The 23238-nt window shown below is 41.4% G+C and overlaps 1 protein-coding gene across 3 annotated transcripts in view; it reads left to right on the forward strand.

The window, feature by feature from the left end:
- Nucleotides 1–5656, forward strand: part of ARHGEF3 (Rho guanine nucleotide exchange factor 3) — a 286293-nt gene extending 280637 nt beyond the window's left edge. For all 3 annotated transcript variants that reach the window (XM_036266162.1, XM_036266163.1, XM_036266164.1), the window contains 2 exons: nucleotides 1329–1515; nucleotides 3554–5656. In XM_036266162.1, the coding sequence (XP_036122055.1) occupies nucleotides 1329–1515; nucleotides 3554–3906 (540 nt within the window). In that variant the 3' untranslated portion in view covers nucleotides 3907–5656. The remainder of the gene's footprint in view (nucleotides 1–1328; nucleotides 1516–3553) is intronic.
- The last annotated feature ends 17582 nt before the right edge of the window (nucleotides 5657–23238 follow it).

Raw genomic sequence — 23238 nt, forward strand, 5'->3', positions numbered from 1 at the left:
CTGGCCGGTTTGGCTCAGCGGTTAGAGCATCGGCCTGCGGTCCTGAGAGACCAGGGTTCGGTTCCCGCTAAGGGCACGTACCTCAGTTGCAGTTTGTCCCCGGCCCTGGTCGGTTGTGCGCGTGGCAGCCACTCGATGTGTCCCTTTCACGTCAATGTTTCTCTCTCTCTCTCTGTTCCTCTCTCTCCCTCCCACTCTACCTGAACAAAAGATGGAAAAATATCCTCGGGTGAGGATTTAAAAAAAAGAAAAAGAAAATAATAAGATATTACCAGGAACAAGTTTATGCCAATAAATTTGAAAAACTGGCTCAAGAAGTGAGAGAAAAATACATACTATTCTATAACAACCACAAGAAAAATTCCAGTCTGAGTTTCTACCCCTATTCTTCTGGTTTCCTCTTCTTGAACCCTAGGTTGACAATCCTAAATATTCCCACTAGAAAACCAGAACCCAGCCACAAAGTTGTGGATCTTTTCCCTTCAGTTCCTAAACACTTACAAACAGTGAGAAGATTCTGGCACATGGAATTGAATGGAGCCAGTTACCCCCTCTCCACTCGGCAAAATTGCTTTCATGATGTGGTTTGACACAAGCCTTTATTTTTGAGATTTTCTCTTTGCCCACAACATACACATCAGTCGTCAGCCTTTTAAGCACAACCTCTTCAGAGAACTGGGGTTCTGGTGAACTTAACTGAGAAGGACACCTCTTTGATCTTTCTTCTTTGTGGCTGCGGCAGCATGCTCTGGTTTCCTCAGGAATGGGCAGTGTTCCGAGCTGGCGTGTCTGGATGAAGCTGATAATCAGCTTTGTGGTTGAAGTAACAAGTGTTTTTTTGAGTTTGGGAAATGAAGATTAATATTAGCCTTTGATATACCAGTCTCATCCTTTATAGACTATTGTTCATTTTGATCTCTTAGAATTATACTGGGTAATATAAACCAAAGCCAGGGAGGTACTAAGCCCTCCCTCAATACCCCCTTTATTCTGTTCCCCTTTTTCATTTTTTTTTTTTTTTTTTTTTTTATGGGCACTGGAGCCGTGTGTCTTGCCCAGGTTCTGAACTACAAAGTGAAGGCAGTCCTGGCTGCTGGTGTCTTAGGCAGAAAGGCCTTCTCCACCAGGCCCTAGGGAGACGCTCCTATAAGAAAGGCAGTGGTTCATCTGGAAATGACAGACCTGCCGACTGCTGCTCACCTGGAGGTTGATTTGAACCTAGAAGCGTATAATCCAGTGTGAACTTGGTACCTGCAGACCTCTTAGTACAGTAAGCAACTACTTGTTAGATTGTTACTTAGGGGAATCCTGTGGATCTTCTCTTCTAGAAACTGCACGTTTTCCTCTTCCAAGAAGTGCTTGTGATCACTCGAGCCATCACCCACAACGAGCAGCTCTGCTACCAGTTGTACCGGCAGCCGATTCCCGTGAAGGACCTCCTGCTGGAAGACCTGCAGGATGGAGAAGTGAGGCTGGGCGGCTCCCTGCGAGGGGCATTCAGCAACAACGAGAGAAGTATGGATTACAGTTTGTTTGGACCTGTTGAGTGGTTAGTGGCAGTGGTGGTTCAGAGGGAGTGGCTGGCTGGTAAAAAGAGGAGAGCCATGGCCTTGGAGTCAAATGGCATCCCAGAGCTATCTCATTGCTCACTGATTGTGCAGCTTTGTTCAATCTCTGCAAGCCTCAGTTTTTCATCTGCAAAGTGGGGATGCATGCATACCTACTCCATAAGGTTTGTTATAAGGATTAAGTAAGATACTGCAAGGGAACCTGCCTGCACAGAACTGGTGCTGCTTAAGCTCCCTTTCTCTGTATCTTTCTGTTGTATGAAAATACTTCCTACCAGATGGTCCCTAGTAGATACCAGTTGCAAAACTGCCTTTTGTAGTTGAGCTGGCAGACTTGTCTCTAAAGAGACATAAGAATTGTCAGTTGGGTTGCGGGTTTGTGTGTACTTACTCGAATGGGCTTCTCTAACTTGAGACTGAACAAACAAAGGAGTTAACCAAGAGAAGCTAAGATACCAATGTCTACCGATTATCTGCTGTCAAACACTGTTCTAGGCTCTAGTACACATTGGTGAACCAAACAAATTCCTTGCCTCTGTGGAGCTTATATTGTAATGGAGAAGATAGATAAGAAAACATAAATATTCTGGGTGCTGTTAAGGAAACGAAAATCAAGTAAGGGGATAGATGAGGCTAGCAGTGGGCGATCTCTTTTCAATGAAGTGGTCAGGGAAGTCTTCTTTGGGAAAGTGACATTTAAGACTTTGGGTTAACATTAGCATCATATTGTCAAAGTAATTAATATGTACTACCTCTTACCTACTCATCAGTCCTCCACACCAGTGATGGTAGTAGTGGTAGTAACTTGTATTTCTTAAATACCACCTATGTGCTAGGCATTGTGTAGGGACTTATGTATATTATCACATTTATTCCTCATAATGACCTTATAAGAGATTCGCTTTGTTTCCCCCATTTTACAAATAAGGAAACTGAGACAGAGGAATTAAGGTGCTTGCCCAAGAACAAAGAGTGGAACCTGAATTTATCTGAAGTGGTGGTTCCCAGTCTTGACTACAGCGATCATGCAAGGGAACTGACTGGAGCAGATGCTTCTGTGAACCAAACATTGCACATGGCATGTGGAGCCCATTAAATGCCAGTTGATGATATTGTTATTAAACTAAATAAAATGTCTTTCATATTGTGCACCAGTGTTTTTTAAATGCACATAATTCCCGCTGAGGTCATTAAAATGTAATTTCATTTTTTAGTGAAACCAAATTTATAACAGCTCTTTGTCATTATATATCTTCTCAATCACTGGATATTAAACGAGAAGGTACCATCATTTAGGGGCCATGGGCATAACTTGAAAAAATCTTTAGCGTTGAGGAAATTGTTGAAATGACAGACTATCGGGCACACCTTAGACCTAGTGAATCCAAATCTCTAAGGGTAGGGCGCAGGCATATATTTTTTTTGTTAATCTTCACACGAGAATATTTTTTCTATTGAATTTTAGAGTGGAAGGGAGGGAAGGGGAGAGAGAGAGAAACGTTGATGTGAGAGAGACGCATCAATTGGTCACCTCCCGCACATGCTGATCAGGGCTAGGGATGGAATCTGCAACCCAGCTTTGTGCCCTAGACCAGGAATCAACCATGCAACCCTTCAGTGCACAGGCCAGTGCTTTGTGTACTGAGCTACATCAGCCAGGAGGCATCTTTATTTTTATAAGCTCCCCAGGGCATTTTGATATGCAGCCAGGTTGAGTAGCCTGTACTCTGGGGTCCCCTGAAACATAATTTTGTTTTTCCAGGCTGATGCCCATTTGCTAGCTTCTGAGGGCAACTGAGAGCAAAACCTCTGCTTGATTGATGGTGGCTGCAGGGTATTGCTGAGCCATGTCCTGGGACACATTTTTAATCAGTTGGTGATGTCTGTGCCATGGGTACTAGGCGTTAGTGTCACTACATGTGTTATATTTGGCCTGGGGGATTATCTGTCCATTGACCTTTTTTTCATGTGTCTTTCATTCCTAGTTAAAAACTTCTTTAGAGTAAGTTTCAAAAATGGATCCCAAAGTCAGACCCACTCACTACAAGCCAATGACACCTTCAACAAACAGCAGTGGCTCAACTGTATTCGTCAAGCCAAAGAAACAGTTCTGTGTGCTGCTGGACAGGCTGGGGTGCTTGACTCCGAGGGACCGTTCCTAAATCCCGCCACCGGGAGCAGGGAGCCACAGGGAGAAACAAAACTTGAGCAGATGGACCAATCGGACAGTGAATCAGACTGTAGTATGGACACAAGCGAGGTCAGCCTCGACTGTGAGCGCATGGAACAGACAGACTCTTCCTGTGGGAACAGCAGGCACATTGAAAGCAACGTCTGACAGAAGCAAGTACTTCCTGGAAGTAGCCCTGTGTCTTACCTGTACAGTATTTGCATTCCACTCATGGAACGGTTTGGAGAAGCACTTTTTAATACTTTTGTGACCGTGTAGACCCAGTCTCTCATTTCTGTACCTTTGTCCCTAATACTGTGACTGCCAGTCTGTCTGTGTACGCTGGAGTCTGTGGCAACTGTTCTCCTGTATTGTATTTCACAAGTGTCTGGATGGATGAAGAGGTACTTGAACAAGTTATTTCCAAATGTCCTGCTGGATTTTAAAAAAAGACTCTCTAAACTACTGTTTCATGTAGATTCTTAAAGAGTCCTTCCATGTTTTCTAGTGCATTTCTAGCTCCTTGATGTGGTCACGGAGGCACAGAATTTAGGGGCCCTTGCACGCAGGTCATGAGGAAGTCACTTGTGCACCGTGAAGGAAACCAGTGAACTTGGACCAGAAAGCCTGTCAATATCCCTGGAGGTTCTGGGGGCTTACTTTTGCAAAGGAATAAGCACCCTCTTGACCTTGTAATGTCATCAGTGCAAATTTGATGCAGTAATCTATCAGGACATGAAATAGAGTCTGCTCTTAAAAGGACCAGCGCAAAAGCAGCTGTCAGCTCTAAATCTTGAACGGCACTGTGCATCGCACCCGGGGTCTCCGTCATAGTTGCTGGCTTGCCTTAGCCACTTCTAGCCTAAAACATCAGACTAGAGCTCAAGGGGCCTGGGGAAACCTGGCAGGGTAACAAGAAAGCCCATCTTCATTGTGTTTCATCTGCCAAGGCCTACTCCTATTTTAGAGCATGAATAAAGAGATGAGGAAAATGACTGAAACTGAGTCAGTAACTCTGTTTTATAGAAACATGTGAGAAGAATAATTTGGAAGAAGTACTTTCATCATGACCTTATGCAAGAAACATTAAGAGAAAAGCAAGGTCCAATACCCTTCTGGAAACAGCTAGAGCCTCGGTTTTCCTGCTCCGCTTTTGTGTCCTGAGTTTGCCATCTCTGGCTCTGGGCTGTGGTCAGAATCATTCTCCAGAGGCCAACTTAACTCTATGATTAATTAGGATCAGGTAGCCAAATTAGTATCTCTTTGTCCAGCCTTGATTTACAGTGCAGGGTGGGTCATAGACCTTTAAAAAAGTTAACAGAATACACAGAAAAGCTCCCTGTGAGTGTAAATATTAAGGATGACCTGTGCAAAATTATACCCACACCAGCACTAGTAGTAATGATGCTAAATTATTGCCAAAAAAGTTTTTTTAATCTTCTTTGTCTTTCAAGTTTACAGAAAAGAAAGCAGTAAATACTATGTTGTCCTTTTATTACATTCATCTATCTTATGCAGTCAGAGAAGCTGTGCAACAAGATTTATCAATATAAAAACAAGGTATATTACTTATTTTTAAAAAATAAAAAATGTTGTGATCAATTTTACCCTGTAAACATATTTCTGTATTTATAGATCTTAAACATGGTGAATTTTTTTTCTATTACCAGTTTATTTAAAACTGCTTTGTTTCTCAAGTTGTTATTGATTTAGTGAGTGAATGAACCTGCTGCAGATAGAAGCAGAAAAAAGTTTGTTTGATGGTGGGGAAAAGAATAAATCATTCTTTGCAGGAGCCATCAGCCACTTTGGCCAGTGCATTGAGGAAAGAGGTCTGTCAAATGCTGACCTATGAGAAGAAAGTCAATGAATGTTTTGATGAAATGAATGTTTTTGTATAATGGCCTTAACTTTTTCTGGGAGAATTTCAAATAAATTACATTAAAATGTCATCCTCTTTGTGTACAGTCTATGCCCTACAAACATCAGATTTTAACTATCTTTCCAAAATTTTTGCTTGTACCCAAATGCAAACTTTAAAATAAGGTATGGGTTAAAATGAATGTTTGCTTTGATCTAGCAAAGCTTTTGCAGAACTCAATATTTCTAAGATCATTGTTTGCTCATTCACTTACTCATTCATTAATTTTTTACAACTATATCTTGAATCTATACTATGTGTCAAGTGGTAAGTCAGAATTGTTATAGAAAAGAAATGTTGTATCTTTTATGTGACTATTGAAGAACTTGAAGATAAACAATGAAAGGCAAATATCACTTTGAAATTCTTACTGGAATTTCAGTTCACTTTTTAAAAAAAATCTGTATTGTTGAATGTATTACGATGTTCCTCATTTTCCCCCCATTGACCCCTCCTCCCCACTCTCGCCCCCCTCCTGTCTTCTCCCACACTATTGTCTGTGTCCATTGGTTATGCATATAAGTTCTTTGATTTATTTCTTCCCACCCCCCAACCCCTTTCCCTTTGAGGTTTGTCAGTCTAGCAATGAATTTGTACTTCTTAATCCCTTCACCTTTTTCACCCATTCCTGCAACCCCCCTTCCATCTGGCAACCAACAAAATGTTCTCTGTATCTATGAGAATGTTTCTGTTCTGCCTGTTCATTTTGTTTGTAGATTCCCTTGTTGATAGATATGCATTCATTGCCATTTTGTTTGTTCATATATTTTATCTTTTTTTTTCAAAAAGACCCTTAATCATTTCATATAATAATGGTTTGGTGGTGATGAACTCCTTTAACTTTTTCTTGTCTGGGAGAGTCTTTGTATGGCCATCAATTCTAAATGACAGCTTTGCAGGATAGAGTAATCTTGGTTGTAGGTTCTTGCTTTTCATCACTCTGAATATTTCTTGCCACTCCCTTCTGGCCTGCAAAGTTTCTTTTGAGAAATCAGCTGACAGCCTTATGGGAACTCCCTTGTAGGTAACTAGCTGTCTTTCTCTTGCTGCTTTTAAGATTCTCTCTTTTCTTGAACCTTTTGCATTTTGATGATGATGTGTCTTGGTGTGGGCCTCTTGGGGTTCATCTTGTTTGGGACTCTCTGTGCTTCCTGGACTTGTATGTCTGTTTCCCTCACCAAGTTAGGAAAGTTTTCTGCCATTATTGTTTCAAACAGGTTTTCGATTTCTTGTTCTCGCTCTTCTCCTTCTGGCACCCCCAAGATGTGAATGTTGGCACGCCTGAAGTTGTCCCAGAGGCTCCTTACACTTTTGTCATTTTTTTTGGATTCTTTGTTCTTTTTGCTGTTCTGATTGGGCATTTTTTGCTTCCTTATATTCCAAATTGATGGTTTGCACCTTGGATTTACGTACTCTACTATTGAAGCTGTGTAAATTATTCTTTATTTCAGTTAATGCCTCCTTCAATTCTAACTGTGCATCCATGATTTCTGACTGGTCCTTTTTTATGCTCTTGAGGCCCTCACTAAGTTCACTGAGGTTCTCACTAAGTTCATTGAGCATCCTTATAAGCAGTATTTTGAACTCAGCATCTGTTAGGTTGCTTATCTCCATTTCGCTTAGTTCTTTTCTTGGGGTTTTGTTCTGTTCTTTCATTTAGGACCTGTTTCTTTGTCTCCTCATTTTGGCTGCCTCCCTGTGTTTGTTTCTGTGTATTACTTAACAAGAGGTATGGGGCTCGCTGAGACCAGATGCTGCTTGTTTGAAAGAATTTAGGAAAACCTGAAGCAGGATCCAAGACAGGCCAATCCTATGGTTAAGCAACTGGCAACAGCCTGGGTGGGCCTGAAAGTTGGGTGGGGTGGGGCGGGGCCTCAGGGAGTCACCAGGGCGGGGCTACCAGTGTGAGCCAGGTTGCTGGAGTCCCAGATATGGCGACTGTCTGCCGCCCCAGGGAAGGGCTCACCAAAGGAACAAAGGCCTCTGACAGTTTGTCCTGGAGAAAGCCCCGCCTCCAGCCCTCGCTCCAGTGCCAAACAGCTCAGTTCTTCCCTGTATGTGTCTGGTGCCCCTCGAGCTGCCTCCCCTCCAAGCTTAGAGGGAGAGAGTCCGGTAAGTCCGTGCGCGGGCCCTTTAAGGAGCTGCCTGGGGCTCCAGCCTCCTCAGCTTCCCTGAGCCTTAGTTCCTGCTGGTTTTTCCAGCCAGAAGTGATGGGGATTCTCTTCCTGGCACTGGAACCCTGAGCGGGGCGCCTGGTGTGGGATGGGGACCCCTCAGTCCTCAGGGAGGACCTTCCCAGCAGAGGTGTCCTCCTGATTTTTATCCGCCACACGTGGGTGTGGGACCAGCCCGTCCACCTCCGCCCCTCCTACCAGTCTGGATGTGGCTGCTGCTTTAATTCCGTAGTTGTAGGACCTCCATTCAGCTTGATTTCAGGTGGTTTTGAATGATGGTTGTTCTGTAGTTGTAACTTTGATGTGGTTGTGGGAGGACGCGATACCGCATTTACCTACCCGCTGTCTTGACCGGAAGTCTAGTCCACTTTTTCTTTAGCTAAAATGGTTAGTACGAATGGGGAATCTTTTTCTGCCAAGGGCCACTTGGATATTTATAACATCATTCGCAGGCCATACAAAATTATCAACTTAAAAATTAGCCTGCTGTATTTGGTCAGGCTAATTTGGTGAGGAGTATGATGTTAGCTAGTATTGATTTTGCAGGCCTTATGCAGCCTGCAGGCCAGACATTAAGCTACTGGTAGCCAATCCTCAGTAGCATGTTGTCCCAATTCAGCTGGTAATTGGTCTTATCTTTATAATAAGTTCACCATTTTCTTTAACATACTGTTAATTCCTAGACTAATCAAGATAGTCATAGAAACGTAAGTCCAAAATTTTTTCCCAAGTAAGAACTTACCCCTCCTTGTTCTTGTCTTATTCCCCTCCTTCCTTTTCGGCCTTTCTTGTCCTTCTTCAGAGCCACTTTGGCTGTTCCTTCCACTCTTCACTCCCATGGTTTTATTGACCTTGATACTGGAGAGTGTATCTCTAGTAGTATGTTAGAAAACATTTTTACTGACAATATGTGGGTTAGTACAAATGCCTAGTGGTTAGTACAAATGCAAAATGATTTTCTTCAGTCTGCTTTCAAGATGTTATTTGACACACAACTAAATGTAATCCTCGCAGTCTAAATGAAAAGTCATAAGCAAGGAAAAGAGCCACCACTAGCAATTTTGTGCAAAATTGGAGTGTGGTTTCAGCTTCTGCGTTGTACCACCACCGACTGCTTGTGTTTCTGATCCTAGCACAGTTCGCAGCAGCTAAGTCTACAGAACTCTTCATAACAACAGTCCTGCTGTAACAACGTCTGGACACCGCAACCCTCCATCTTGGTGAACTAGCCATTCAACTTTTTGTTTACATTCTGTCCATATCTACCTGGAAGATTTGATAAAGAGAACGTCTGACCACACAATTTCACTTGGGCAGTTTCCCCCACTGGGCTCCTCTTGGCATTGTGGAAAAAGCCACTGAACACCCCCTCCCATTGATGCAGTTGATTCTTTTAATTCATGCTATCTTGTTTATTGGCAGAATTGTAGAATTAATGTATGGAAAGGGAATTTCAAGCTTAAACCCACCAGAAGGACTCGGAAGATGATAAAGATTTAAAACTTTGCCCACATGAACACACAATGAGAAAAGGCAATTGTATTCAATGCACCTCAAGGGTACTTACGCAAACAAGTTTGCAAAACAGTCACTGCCCTTCTTGTCACATCTCCTGCCAATGAAGTATATCAGTCAGCTGTGTACATCTACCCAAAGGAAGTGGTTCATTAATGGACCTGGAAGACATACAATATCATATTAGTTTCAGGTATACAACATAGTATTTTGACATTTATATTGTATGGCAACTATACTTCAATTAAAAACTACAGACAAGAAATTGATCACAATTACCAAGGCATTTTTTTTTCTTGCAATAAAACAAAAATAAATTTGGAAACAGCTTCAAAAAAAAAAAAAAAAAAAAGTTGGTCTATTAGAAAAGAATTAGAAACCATGCTCTGTATCTTGAGAGTTGATCCTGTAGTTCAGGAAACCGAATATGCTTTCCAAATAACTTGTCCACTTCACATATGTTCAGAAACACACACCTAAATATTAGTGAACTGTGTTATCTATGAAGGTTTGAAAAATGTCATTCTAGGTTTTCTATTCAGTGTATCTGTTTATCCCATATCTGAAATGGGGACAGTATAAACCCTCAGGTGGTTTTAAAAATGAAATAGTGTATGTGAAATCACTTTGAGAACTATTCAGAGCTTATAGTTTTCACTGGGCTGGCTGCACCTCTTGACACGCAGTCACAGCTCCACCCTGAATTCCAGTAATCCTTCCAGCCGAGGGCAGGATTTGATAATTACTTTAAAATTTGCACGTGGTGGTATGAAATTTCCCATATGTATGGCCTTGGCCTGGATCTTTTTCATTCATTGTGCTGCATACTTGGGAGGGGGTAGGGTTCTGAGTTTAGAGGATCTGGAATATTTTCCAGTATTATGGGTATTTTCCTTCCTACAATTTTCTGTTTTCTCTTTCAGGAACTCCAGAAAGAGAGATGTTGAACCTCCTGGATATGGCTTCTTACCTCCTAGATTGGTTTTCTCACTGATATTCTTCTCTCTTTATTCCTGCTTTTTTATTTCCATATATTTTATTTTGGGGAGATTTCCTCAACTTTATCTTCTAACCCTTCTATTTGTGGAGATGATTGACTATCCATTTTTATTGCTAAAAGTTTTTCCCTTTTTCTATCATTACTCATATTCTTGGAGCATCACTGTTCTTATTTAGTGAAGGCAACATCTGTAAACTCAGTATATCATAGTTTTATTGCATTTTTCTTCTTGCATTGTTGGTTTATCTGGGGATAATAATAGTAACTTATGGGGTTGTTAGGAAGACTAAAGGAGATAATATATCTAACTTGTCTAAAGGGGCTATGCCAGATATTTGTGTTGACTTCTCCAAGTCCACTCACTTCTCTGCTCCATCCTTTTACGTGTCTGTGTGATCTGTATGTACTTCGTCAATAGGGTCTCTCACTTTTTTTAATATATGTTTTTATTGACTTTCTTAGATAGAAACATCGATTGGCTGCCTCCTGCATGGCCCCTACTGGGGATCGAGCCCTCAACCCAGGCATGTGCCCTGACCAGGAATCAAACCTGTGACCTCTTGGTGCATAGAGTGATGCTCAGTCCACTGAGCCACACTGGCCGGGCATCAATGGCATCTCTTGATGCAGCTTCTGGTTTTGCTGGGTCAAATGGAAATTGTTGCATGCCAAAAGGAAATTGTCACATGCGATTAGAGAGAAGGAAGAGAGAAAGGTTGCGATATTCATTTATTTATTTTTATTACATTATTTTTATTAATTTGTTTTTGTTACAGATGTTTCTCCTTTTTCCCCCATTGACACCCTCTTCTCCATCCCCCCCCCCCCGCCCCTTCCCCAGCTTGGTTGTCAAAACCATTGGTTATGCATACATGCATATAAGTTCTGTGATTTATCTAGGTTGCAGTATTTATTTCCCCAGTTCTCTCCCAACTTGCCTTGGACTAACTGCATCTCTTGACATGAAGTAACAGCTCCACTCGGAAGTCCAGTAATTGGTCCAGCCTAGGATGGGAATATCCCTACTATTGCTAGCCCCAGGATATTGCATTGTCCTTACATGCTGCCTACAACTTTGTGTGAAATCCCTTTATTAAATCCTCTTTGAATTAAACTCATTTGAATGCAGCTGAGCCTCTGACAAATATTGGTGCCTAATGTAATAAGCATTATATACCTGTGCTGTCATCATCATCATCACTGGTATCATTCCGCCATCTGCTTTCTATTTTTCTATGTTGTGGTTTAAGGATAACAGAGATCTTTTGGAATCATCCAAGATGGATTTTGTGTTTCTATTTCTTCTTCTTGTGACGGACTATTTTCTGAGAAGAGACATGAAAATACCTTTCAGAACAAAGACAAAAGAAAGACATTTTCAGTCATAAAAAAGCTAAAAGAGTTAATCACCAGCACACCAATACTACAAGAAATGTTAAAGGATCTTCTTTCGATAGAAAGAAAGTGACAGCAGATGGAAGTATGAATCCACACAACAGAATGAAGAACATTAACATGCAACTATGTAGGAAAATAGAAAATATTTTTGTTATTTAAATATCTTTAAAAGTATTGAGTTCTAGCCCTTGCCGGGTAGTTGGTTAATGCATCATCCCAATACACCAAGGTTTCGGGTTCGATTCCTGGTCAGGACACATACAAGAATCAACCAATGACTGCATACATAAGTGGAACAACAAAGCGATATCTCTCTCTCTCCCCCCCTTTCTCTTATATCAATAAATTTTTTTTTTGTGTGTGTGTGTGTGTTTTTATTTTTTTATTTATTTATTTATTTTTTTAATTTTATTTATTTATTTATTTTTTTGTTACAGATATTTTACCTTTTTACCCCATTGGCACCCCCCACCCCACCCCCCCTCCACCCTGTCCCCGGCTTAGTTGTCCATGTCCATTGGTCATGCATACATGCATATAAGTTCTGTGGTTTATCTCTTCCCACCCCCCACCCCCCATCCCCTCTTCTGAGGGATGTCAGTCTGTGCCCTACTTCCATGTGTCTGGGTCTACTGTATTCCTCAGACTGTTATGTTCATTATATTCCGTATATAAGTGAGATCATGTGGTATTTGTCTTTTTCTGCTTGGCTTCTTTCACTTAGGATAATACTTTCCAGGTCCCTCCATGTCATCTCAAAGGATAAGAGATCTTTCTTTCTTACCGCTGCATAGTATTCCATTGTGTATATGTACCACAGCTTTTTGATCCATTCGTCTACTGGTGGACACTTGGGCTGTTTCCAGATCTTAGCTATTGTAAATAGTGCTGCTATGAACATGGGGGTACATATATTCTTCCTGATTGGTGTTTCAGGCTTCTTAGGGTATATTCCCAGCAGTGGGATCACTGGGTCGAATGGAAGTTCAATTTTTAATTTTTTGAGGTAGCACCATATTGTTTTCCATAGCAGCTGCACCAGTCTGCATTCCCACCAGCAGTGTATTAGAGTCCCCTTTTCTCCACATCCTCGCCAACACTTGTTGTTTGATGATTTGTTGATGGCGGCCATTCTGACAGGTGTGAGGTGATACCTCATAGTTGTTTTAATTTGCATCTCTCTGATGATTAGTGATGTTGAGCATTTCTTCATATGTCTCTTGGCCATCAATAAATTTTTTTAAATTAAATAAAAGTACCCTGGCTGCTTTGGCTCAGCGGTTGGAGCATCAGCCCGCAGACCGGAGAGTCCCGGATTCGGTTCCCGCTAAGGGCACCTATCTCAGTTGCAGTTTGTCCTTGGCCCCGGTTGGGGTCATGTGGGTGGTAACCAGTCGATGTCTCTCTCTCTCACATTGACGTTTCTCCGTCTCTCTTCCTCCCTCTCTCCCTCCTGCTCTATCTGAAGATAAATGCAAAAATGCCCTTGGATGAAGATTAAAAAGAAAAATGAAAGAAAAATATTGATTTCTAACTGGGATGGAGTAACAAGGTCTTCATTTACCCTCCACCTGAAACAACCAAAAAGAAAAAGAACACATACATGAAACTATGGTTTTGAAGACTTGAAGACACTGGACATCAGGCAATGAAGGACAGTGACCCAGAGAGAAGGGGAGCCCTGTGATCGCTCCAGTTTATAGCCTCGAGAGGGTTTCCAGGCAGCAGTGCAGAGAGGGGAAACAACAGAGTCCAGCGCACTCCCCCAGTGTGAGAGATGTAGCTGAGACAGAGAGAGACCAAGGCAGCTGCAACCTAGAGGGCAGAGGAGAGTGCTGTGTGGAGAGTAGACCTTGAATCTGCAGAGGGGACCTATCAGACATTCATCTCAGTACTGATCAGTGCACACTTGTGAGAAACTATTCAAGGGTAGGGAAACTATCCAAAGGATTAGAGGGAACTCACAGTGCTGGGAGTAGTGCCTGTTCCCACAAACCACACTAAATAATATCTTAATTGGGTAAAGTACTCAGAAGGGCCTACTTTAAGTAGGAATGATTAGCTCTCTAGTAAAGAGTACTGTGGTTCCATCTCACAAGTCTTAAAGGCCAGAAAGGATCAGACTATTTCTAAATAACTTAACTGCATCCCATAACAAAGCTCAAGAATATTTATAGGAATACAAAAATATACAGCACATAACTGGATAAAATTCACAGTGACTGCCATCTAATCAAAGACTACAAGGCAAGCAAGAAAATACAACCCATAGCAAGAAGAAAAATATAAAAAACAATTGAAACCAACCCAGAATTGACACAGATGTGAGAATTAGCAGACAAGGGCATGGAATATTACCATATCTGTGTTCCATATTTTTTAATGTTAAGTGAAGAAATGAAATATATGAAAAAAGACCCAAATCTAACTTCTAGAAGTAAAAACTATCATATGTGAGATAAAAGATTCACTGGATGGGATTAACAGCAGATTAGACATCGCAGAAGAAAAGATGAACAAGACATAACAATATAAACTACTTGAAATTAAACACAGAAAACATTTTTAAATGAAAAGAGTATCAGTGAGCCATGGGACAATTTGAAGTGCCCCAATATACATGTAATTGGAGTCTCAAAAGGAATGAAGAGAGGAGAAGACAGAAAAAAAATATTTGAAGAAATAATTGAAGAATTTTTTCCAAACTTTATGAAAGCTATAAACCCACAGATCCAACAAAGCTCAATAAACCTTAAACAGTAAAACTACACCAAGGCATATCATAATTAAATTGTTCAAAACCAGTTACAAAGAGAAAATCTTAAAAAGCAAACAGAAGAAAAAGACATGTTACATACAAAGAAACAAAGATAAGGATGACAAAAGATTTCTCCTTGAAAACAAAGCAACCAAGTTTGGTTCAGCGGTTAGAGCGTCGGCCTGCGGTCCTGAGAGACCTGGGTTCGGTTCCCGCTAAGGGCGCGTACCTCGGTTGCAGTTTGTCCCCGGCCCTGGTCGGTTGTGCAGGTGGCAGCCACTCAATGTGTTCCTTTCACATCGATGTTTCTCTCTCTCTGTCTCTGTTCCTCTCTCTCCCTCCCACTCTACCTGAACAAAAAATGGAAAAATGTCCTCGGGTGAGGATAAAAAAAACAAAAAAAAAGAAGCAATGAGCAATATTTTTTAAGTGCTGAAAGAAAAAATAACCTAGAATTCTATACCCAGTGAAATATCTTTCAGAAACAAGGGCAAAATAGGTTTGGGGTTTTTATTGCTTTTTTTTTTTTTCCACTCATCTTTATTGTTGAATGTATTACATATGTTCCCCCTTTTTTCCCCATTGACCCCCTCCTCCCCAATCCCGCCCCCTCCTGCTTTCCCCACACTATTGTCAGTGTCCATTGGTTATGCACATATGCATAGAAGTGCTTTGATTTATCTCCTCCAGCCCTCCCTCCACCCTTCTCCTTGAGGTGGATCAGTCTAACAACCAATTACTTCTTAATTTCTTCATCTTTTTCACCCATCCCTCCAGCCCTCGCCCATCTGGCAAACAACAAAGAGTTCTCTGTATCTATAAGTCTGTTTCTGTTCTGCTTACTCATTTTGTTTATAGATTCAATTGTTGATAGATATGTATTAATTGCCATTTTATTGTTCATATTTTTGTTGTTCTCCTTCAAGAAGACCCTTGAACATTTCATATAATACTGGTTTAGCAGTGATGAACTTCTTTAGCTTTTTCTTGTCTGGGAAACTCTTGATATGTCCATCAATTCTAAATGATAGCTTTGCAGGATAGAGTAATTTTGGTTGTAGGCCGTTGCTTTTCATCTCTTGCCACTCTTTTCTGGCCTGTAATTTTTTTTTTTTTTTTTTTTTTTTTTTTTAGAAATCAGCTGACAGTCTTATAGGAGCTCCTTTATAGGTACAAACTGCTTTTCTCTTGCTGCTTTTAAGATTCTCTCTTTGTCTTTAACCTTTGACATTTTGATCATGATGTGTCTTGGTGTGGACCTCTTTGGGTTCATCATGTTTGGGACTCTCTATGCTTCCTGGACTTGTATGTCTGTTTCCTTCACCAAGTGAGGGAAGTTTTCTGTCATTATTTTTTCAAATAGGTTTTCAATTTCTTGCTCTCTCTTCTTCTTCTGGCACCCCCATGATGCAAATGTTGGCACACTGGAAGTTGTCCCAGAGGCTCCTTACACATTTTTTTTAAATTCTTTTTTCTTTTTGCTGTTCTTATTGGGTGTTTTTTGCTTCCTTATATTCCAAGTCAATGGTTTGCTTCTTGGATTTACCTACTCTGCTGTTAATAGCCTGTAAATTATTTTTTATTTTAGTTAATGCCTCCTTCATTTCCGACTGGTCCTTTTTATGTTGTTGATCTTCTTACTAAGTTCCTTGGAGGTCTCCTTAAGTTCCTTGAAGGTTTCACTAAGTCCCTTGAATGTCTCACTAAGTTCCTTGAGCAACCTTATAACCTGTGTTTTGAACTCTGCATCTGATTGATTGCTTATCTCCATTTTGTCTAATTCTTTTCTTGGAGTTTTGTTCTTTTCCTTCATTTGGGACATGTTTCTTTGTCTCCTCATTTTGGCTGCTTCCCTGTGATTGTTTCTATGTGCTAGGTAGAGTTACTATGTCTCCTAGGCTTCATAGGGTGGCCTATTGTTGTGTCCTGTAGGATCCAGTGGCACGGCCTTCCTGATAATCCCAGCAAGGCCCTCAAGGTGCACCCCTCGTGTGGACTGTCCACTCTTCTGTTGTAATTGAGTCTTAATTGCTGCTGGCACATCAGTGGGAGGGATTTACTCAGGCTGGTCAGCAGCAAGGTCTGGCTGTGTCCACTGACCACTGGCCTCTGACTACCTTGGAGGATCAGTTTAGGGGCCTACCACACAGAGCAAGACTTACTTCATCAGGGCTCTGGTATCCACTGATTCACTCATTGAGTGTGTCACTTGTGGAGGTGGTTGGGTGGCGGTGTTTCGATGTGGTCTGAAGCTGTCCACTGGGTGAGCTGACTCTGGGGCAAGGTCAGCCACTGCCTGTGTTCTATCCAGGGCCACCCAGCATAAGCTACAAAGTGATCTGCAGATGGCTGCTTATGGTGCTGGGCTTGGAGGTGCCCAGGCAAAGCCAAGTTGTGAACCAAGGCTGGCTACTTCTAGTGCCAGGCCTGGGGCTACTTAATGAGAGGTATGAGGCTTGCTGAGACCAGCCACTGCTTGTTTGAGAGATTTTAGGCCGATTCTATGGCAAAGCCTTTGGAAACAGCTTGGGTGGGCCCAAAAGTTGGGTGGAGCAAGGCCTCAGGGAATCATCCTGGGGAGGGGGTGAACAGTGTGAGCCAGATTGCTGGAGTCCCAGATATGGCCACCCAGTCTGTGGCCCCGGAAAAGGGCTCACCAAAGGAACAAAGGCCTCTGCCAGCATGTCTGTCTGAGAGAAAGTTGCCTCTCCAGCCCTCATCTGGAAGCCAAACATCTCAGTTCTTCCCTGTATATCTATGGTGCCTTTCAAGCTGCCTCCCCTCCGAGCTTAGAGGGAACAAGTCCAAGTACAGTCGTCCCTTGCCACTTCACGCTGCTACTTTTGAGGGTTCACTCTATCACAGTTTTTCAAATATATTCATTAAAAAGTTGATCGAGACAGTGAAAATGATACAGTGCGTGCTCGGTTGTCTGAGTCAATTATACACTTCTGTATTATAATTAAAATTAAAATTACTGTATGTGTGGACTGTAGGCCTATGTGTTTGAGCACCCCAGGAATCCTTCAATGCCAGGTGCAACCGCCAGTGTCTGGAACGGATCAACCGCGATAAACGAGGGACGAGTGTAAGTCTATGTGCGGGTCCTTTAAGAGGAGCTGCCTGGGCCTCCTGCAGCCTCAGCCTTCTTCAGCCTTAGTTCCCGCTGGTTTTTCCAGCCAGAAGTGATGGGGACTTCTCTTCCTGGCACTGGAACCCTCAGCTGGGTGCCTGGTGTGGGACAGGGACCCCTCCTCAGGGAGGACCTTCCCAGGCAAGGTGTCCCTCCTTATTTTTATCCGCCACACGTGGGTGTGGCACCAGCCTGTCCACCTCCGCCCCTCCCAGGACCAAACTGAAATTACAACTAAAACAAAGACAAATCGAAGGGAAAAAGCCACAGAAAAGCAGTTTGCGAGGACCATGTAACCAGGGACACTGACTAGATCCTGGTAGGATTGTGAAGGCACAAGACAAGGGCTGGGAGCCCACGGTCAGCAGCTCGGCAGCGGCCTCAGCTGGGAGCAGCGCCCTCGGGTTAAAGTCCCAGGCGGCTCCATAGCGCAGAGGCCGGACAGAGGCTAAAATAGCCACAGCCACTCACATTGGGCTCCGGCAGAGGGAGGGCAGACTGGACTGGAACTGTGTGGGGACACTCGGGATTTGGAGGGCGCTCAGAGCTTTTGCTGAGTTGCAGCCACACAAGACGGTGGCCATATTGCTCCTTCCCAGGGCTCTGGGGAGAGGCAGCAGCCCCTCCCTCGGAGATTCAACCCCACCCTGTGGGCCATTGAAATGCAAATTGAGGCTCACTAACAACCAGCATCTGCCCCACCCTCGGGAAATCCCCTTATGCTGAGAGCCTGAGGGAGTTTTTCAATCAACTGACAACCCAAAACTCTTCAAGTAACCTGGACTGCTAGCCTCCAGGCAAAAAGCTAGAGGATAACAGTACCATTCCTGGGCTAGCAACTCTAACCAGGAAAGTAAGACTTGACAGTGGTATTTAACGTGAGTTCCCCCTTGCTCATCTAAACCCAGGAGAGGGAGCCACAAACAGCAGAACACCAATACCCACAGGGAAAACGTGGCAGGCTCCAAAGCCCACTGTGATAGCCAAAATGGTGAAACACAGAAACAAAAGCCAAATTAAAGAACAAGAGACCTCCACCGAAGATGAGATCAATGTGGAGTAGTTAGGCAAGTTAACAGAGCTAGAATTCAGAGGCATGATCTTGAGGAAGCTCAACAGCATGAGCAAGGACATAGAGATGCTGAAAATAAACCAATTGGAAATTAAAAACCATCAAGAAGAGATCAAGATGACATATCAGAAATAAATAACACATTGGAAGGTCTAAAGAGCAGAGTAGAGGAGGCTGAGGACCAGATCAGCAAATTAGAAGACAAGGTAGAAAAAAAAAATCAACCAATCAGAAAACCAAAAGGAAAAAACTATTAAAAAACAGGAAGACAGCTTAAGAGAACTGTGGGACACCTGGAAACATAATAATATTCGCATCATAGGAGTCCCTGAAGAAGAAGAAAATGAGCAAGCATTAGAGAATATATTCAAAGAAATAGTGACAGAAAACTTCCCTAATTTGGTAAAGGAAGAAGGCATTTAAGTTCAAAAACCACAGAGAGTCCCAAGTAAGAAGAACCCAAACAGGCCTACACCAAGACACATACTATTTAAAGACAAAAAATCCTAAAAGCATTAAGAGATAAGCAACAGGTCACCTACAAAGGAAACCCCATAAGGCTCTCAGCTGACTTCTTAACAGAAACACTACAGGCCAGAAGGGAATGGCATGAAGTAATCAAGGTCATGAAAAACAAGGATCTGAATCCAAGACTACTCTACCCAGCAAGGCTATCATTCAAAATAGAAGGTCAAATAAAGAGCTTCCCAGACAAAAAAAAAAGGCTAAGGGAATACATTAGCACCAAACCAGCACTACAAGACTGCTGTAATTAGTAGAAGAAATAGGAAGAAAACTATAACCAAACTAAACAAAAATGGCAATAAATAAGTATATATCAATAATCACCTTAAATGTAAATGGACTGAATGCTCTGATAAAAAGACACAGAGTAGCTGATTGGATAAGAAAGCATGACTCATCTATATGTTGTTTACAAGAGACCCACCTCACAACAAAGACTCACATAGGTTGAAAGTGAAGGGATGGAAAAAAAATCTTCCAAGCCTACGGAAAGGAAAAAAAAACTGGGGTAGCAATACTCATATCTGATAAAATAGATTTCAAAATGAAGACCATAACTAGAGACAAAGAAGGCCACTACATAATATTGAAAGGATCTATCCAACAGGAAGATATAACCTTGATAAACATATATGCACCCAATATAGGAGCACCAAAATATATTAAAAATCTTCTGGAGGATTTCAAAGGAGAAATTGACAGCAATACAATCATAGCAGGGGACTTCAACACCCTGTTGACACCACTGGATAGATCCTCTAGACAAAAATTTAGCAAGGAAACAGAGACTCTAAGTGAAGCACTAGACCAAATGGATTTAATAGATATCTACAGAGAATTACACCTTAAAACTACAGAAATCACATTCTTCTCCAGTGCATATGAGACATTCTCAAAGATATATCACATGATAGGACACAAACTAAATCTCTACAATTCAAGAAGATTGAAATCATATCAAGCATCTTCTCAGATCACAATGGCAGAAACTAGAAATCAATTGCAACGAAAACATGCAAAGACATTTGAACACCTGGAGGCTAAATAGCATGTTATTAAACAATGAATGGGTTACCGAGAAGATCAAGGAAGAAATTAAAAACTTCCTGGAAACCAATGAAAATGAACACACAACAACACAAAATCTATGGGATGCAGCGAAAGCAGTTCTGAGAGGGAAGTTCATAGCACTACAGGCCTACCTCAAGAAACAAGAAAAATTTCTAATTGACTGTTTAACCTCAAAACTTAAAGAATTAGAAAGCAAACAAAAAGAAAACCCCAGAGCAAGCAGAAGGAAGGAAATAGTAAAGATCAGAGCAGAAATAAATGACATAAAGAAAAAAAAAATTCAAAGGATCAATGAAACAAAGAGCTGTTTTTTCGCAAAGATAAACAAGATTGATAGACCCTTAGCTAGACTCACCAAGAAACAGAGAGATCCCAAATACATAAAATCAGAAATGAAAGAGGAGAAGTAACAACTAATACCACAAAAATACAAAAGATCGTTAACAGCTACTATGAACAATTATATGGCAACAAATTCGACAATCTAAGCAAAATGGACAAATTTCTAGAAACTCACAGTCTCCCAAAACTGGACCAGGAAGAGATAGAAAACTTGAACAGACCAACAACAACTAAGGAAATTGAAGAGGTAATCAAGACTCTCCCAGCAAATAAAAGCCCAGGCCCAGATGGCTTCACGGGGGAGTTTTACTGAACATTCAAAAAAGAACTACCACCCATTCTCCTCAAACTATTTCAAAAAAATTCAAGAAGAAGGAAGACTTCCAAACTTGTTTTATGAGGACAGCATAATTCTAATTTCAAAATCAGAAAAAGACACTACAAAGAAAGAAAACTACAGGCTGATATCCCTGATGAACATAGACGCCAAAATTCTGAACAAAATACTAGCAAATTGGATCCAGCAATACATCAAAAAAAATTATTCACCATGACCAAGTGGGATTCATCCCAGGGATGCAAGGCTGGTTCAATATTCCCAAATCAATAAATGTGATACACCACATAAACAAAATGAATAAAAACCACATGATCACATCAATAGATGCTGAAAAAGCATTCGACAAAATCCAGCATCCGTTTCTGATAAAAACACTCAGCAATGTGGGAATAGAGGGATCATATCTCGACATAATAAAGGCCATATATGAAAGACCTATAGCCAATATCATACTCAATGGGCAGAAACTAAAAGTATTTCCCTTAAGAACAGGAACAAGACAGGGATGTCCACTTTCGCCACTCTTTTTTTTTTTTTTTTTTTATCCTCACCCGAGGACATTTCTCCATTGTTTGTTCAGGTAGAGTGGGAGGGAGACAGATGAACAGAGAGAGAGAGAAACATTGATGTGAAAGGTTCACATCGAGTGGTCACCACCCGCACAACCAACCAGGGCCAGGGACAAACAGCAACCGAGGTACATGTCCTTAGTGGGAACTGAACCCGGTTCTCTCCGGGCCGCAGGCTGATGCTCTAAGTGCTGAGCCAAACCAGCCAGGGCTCACCACTCTTGTTTAACATTGTACTGGAAGTCTTAGCCACAGCAATCAGACATGAAGAAAAAAAGGGATCCAAATTGGAAAGGAGGAAGTGAAACTGTCATTATTTTCAGCTGACATGATATTATACATAGAAAACCCTAAAGACTCCATCAAAAATCTACTAGACTTAATAAATGAATTTGGCAAAGTAGCAGGATACAAAATTAATGTCAAGAAATCAACGGCATTCTTATACACCAATGATGAACTCACAGAAAGAAAAACTGAAAAAACAATCCCATTTACCATTGTGGCAAAAAAAAAAAGATACCTAGGAATAAACTTAACAAAGAAGTAAAGGACCTATTTGCAGAAAACTACAGGACATTGAAAAAAGAAATAGAGGAAGATATAAAAAAGTGGAAGCACATACCGTGTTCATGGATTGGAAGAATTAATATCATTAAAATGTCCATAGTACCCAAAGCAATCTATAGATTCAATGCAATTCCCATCAAATACCAATGACATATTTCACAGAACTAGAGCAAATACTTCAAAAGTTCTTCTGGAACCAAAAAAGACCTTGAATATCCACAGCAATTTTGAAAAAGAAGGACAAAGTAGGTGGGATCACAATACCAAATATCAGGTTATACTACAAAGCAACTATAATCAAAACAGCCTGGTACTGGCACAAGAACAGGCATATAGACCAGTGGAACAGAACAGAGAACCCAGAAATGGACCCAAGGCAATATGCTCAATTAATATTTGACAAAGGTGGCAAGAGAATACAATAAAGTAAAGACAGCCTCTTTAATAAATGGTGTTGGGAAAATTGGACAGCTACATGCAAAAAAATGAAACTAGACCATCAACTCACACACAAGAATAAAGTCAAAATGGATAAAAGACTTAAATGTGACTTCTGAATCCATAAGAATCTTAGAAGAAAATGTAGGCAACAAAATTTCAGACATCATACGCAGCAGAATTTTCACTGATACATCACCTAAGGCATCAGAAACAAAGGAAAAAATGAACACATGGGACTACATCAAACTAAAAAGCTTCTGCACAGCAAAAGAAACAACCATCAAAATGGAAAGGCAACCCACTGTATGGGAGAACATCATTGCCAATGATACATCAGATAAGGGGTTAATTTGCAAAATATATAGAGTGCTCAAAGAACTCAACAAAAGGAAGACAACCCAATTAAAAAATGGGCAGAGGAGCCGAATAGACACCTCTCCAAACAGGACATACAAATGGCCAAGAGACATATGAAGAAATGCTCAACATCACTAATCATCAGAGAGATGCAAATTAAAACAACAATGAGGTATCACCTCACACCTGTCAAAATGGCCGCCATCAACAAATCATCAAACAAGTGTTGGCGAGGGTGTGGAGAAAAGGGGACTTTAGTGCACTGCTGGTGGGAATGCAGACTGGTGCAGCCACTATGGAAAACACTATAGTGT

This window comes from Molossus molossus, unplaced genomic scaffold (assembly GCF_014108415.1).
Source record: "Molossus molossus isolate mMolMol1 unplaced genomic scaffold, mMolMol1.p scaffold_m16_p_18, whole genome shotgun sequence".
In the NCBI taxonomy this organism is placed as follows: domain Eukaryota; kingdom Metazoa; phylum Chordata; class Mammalia; order Chiroptera; family Molossidae; genus Molossus; species Molossus molossus.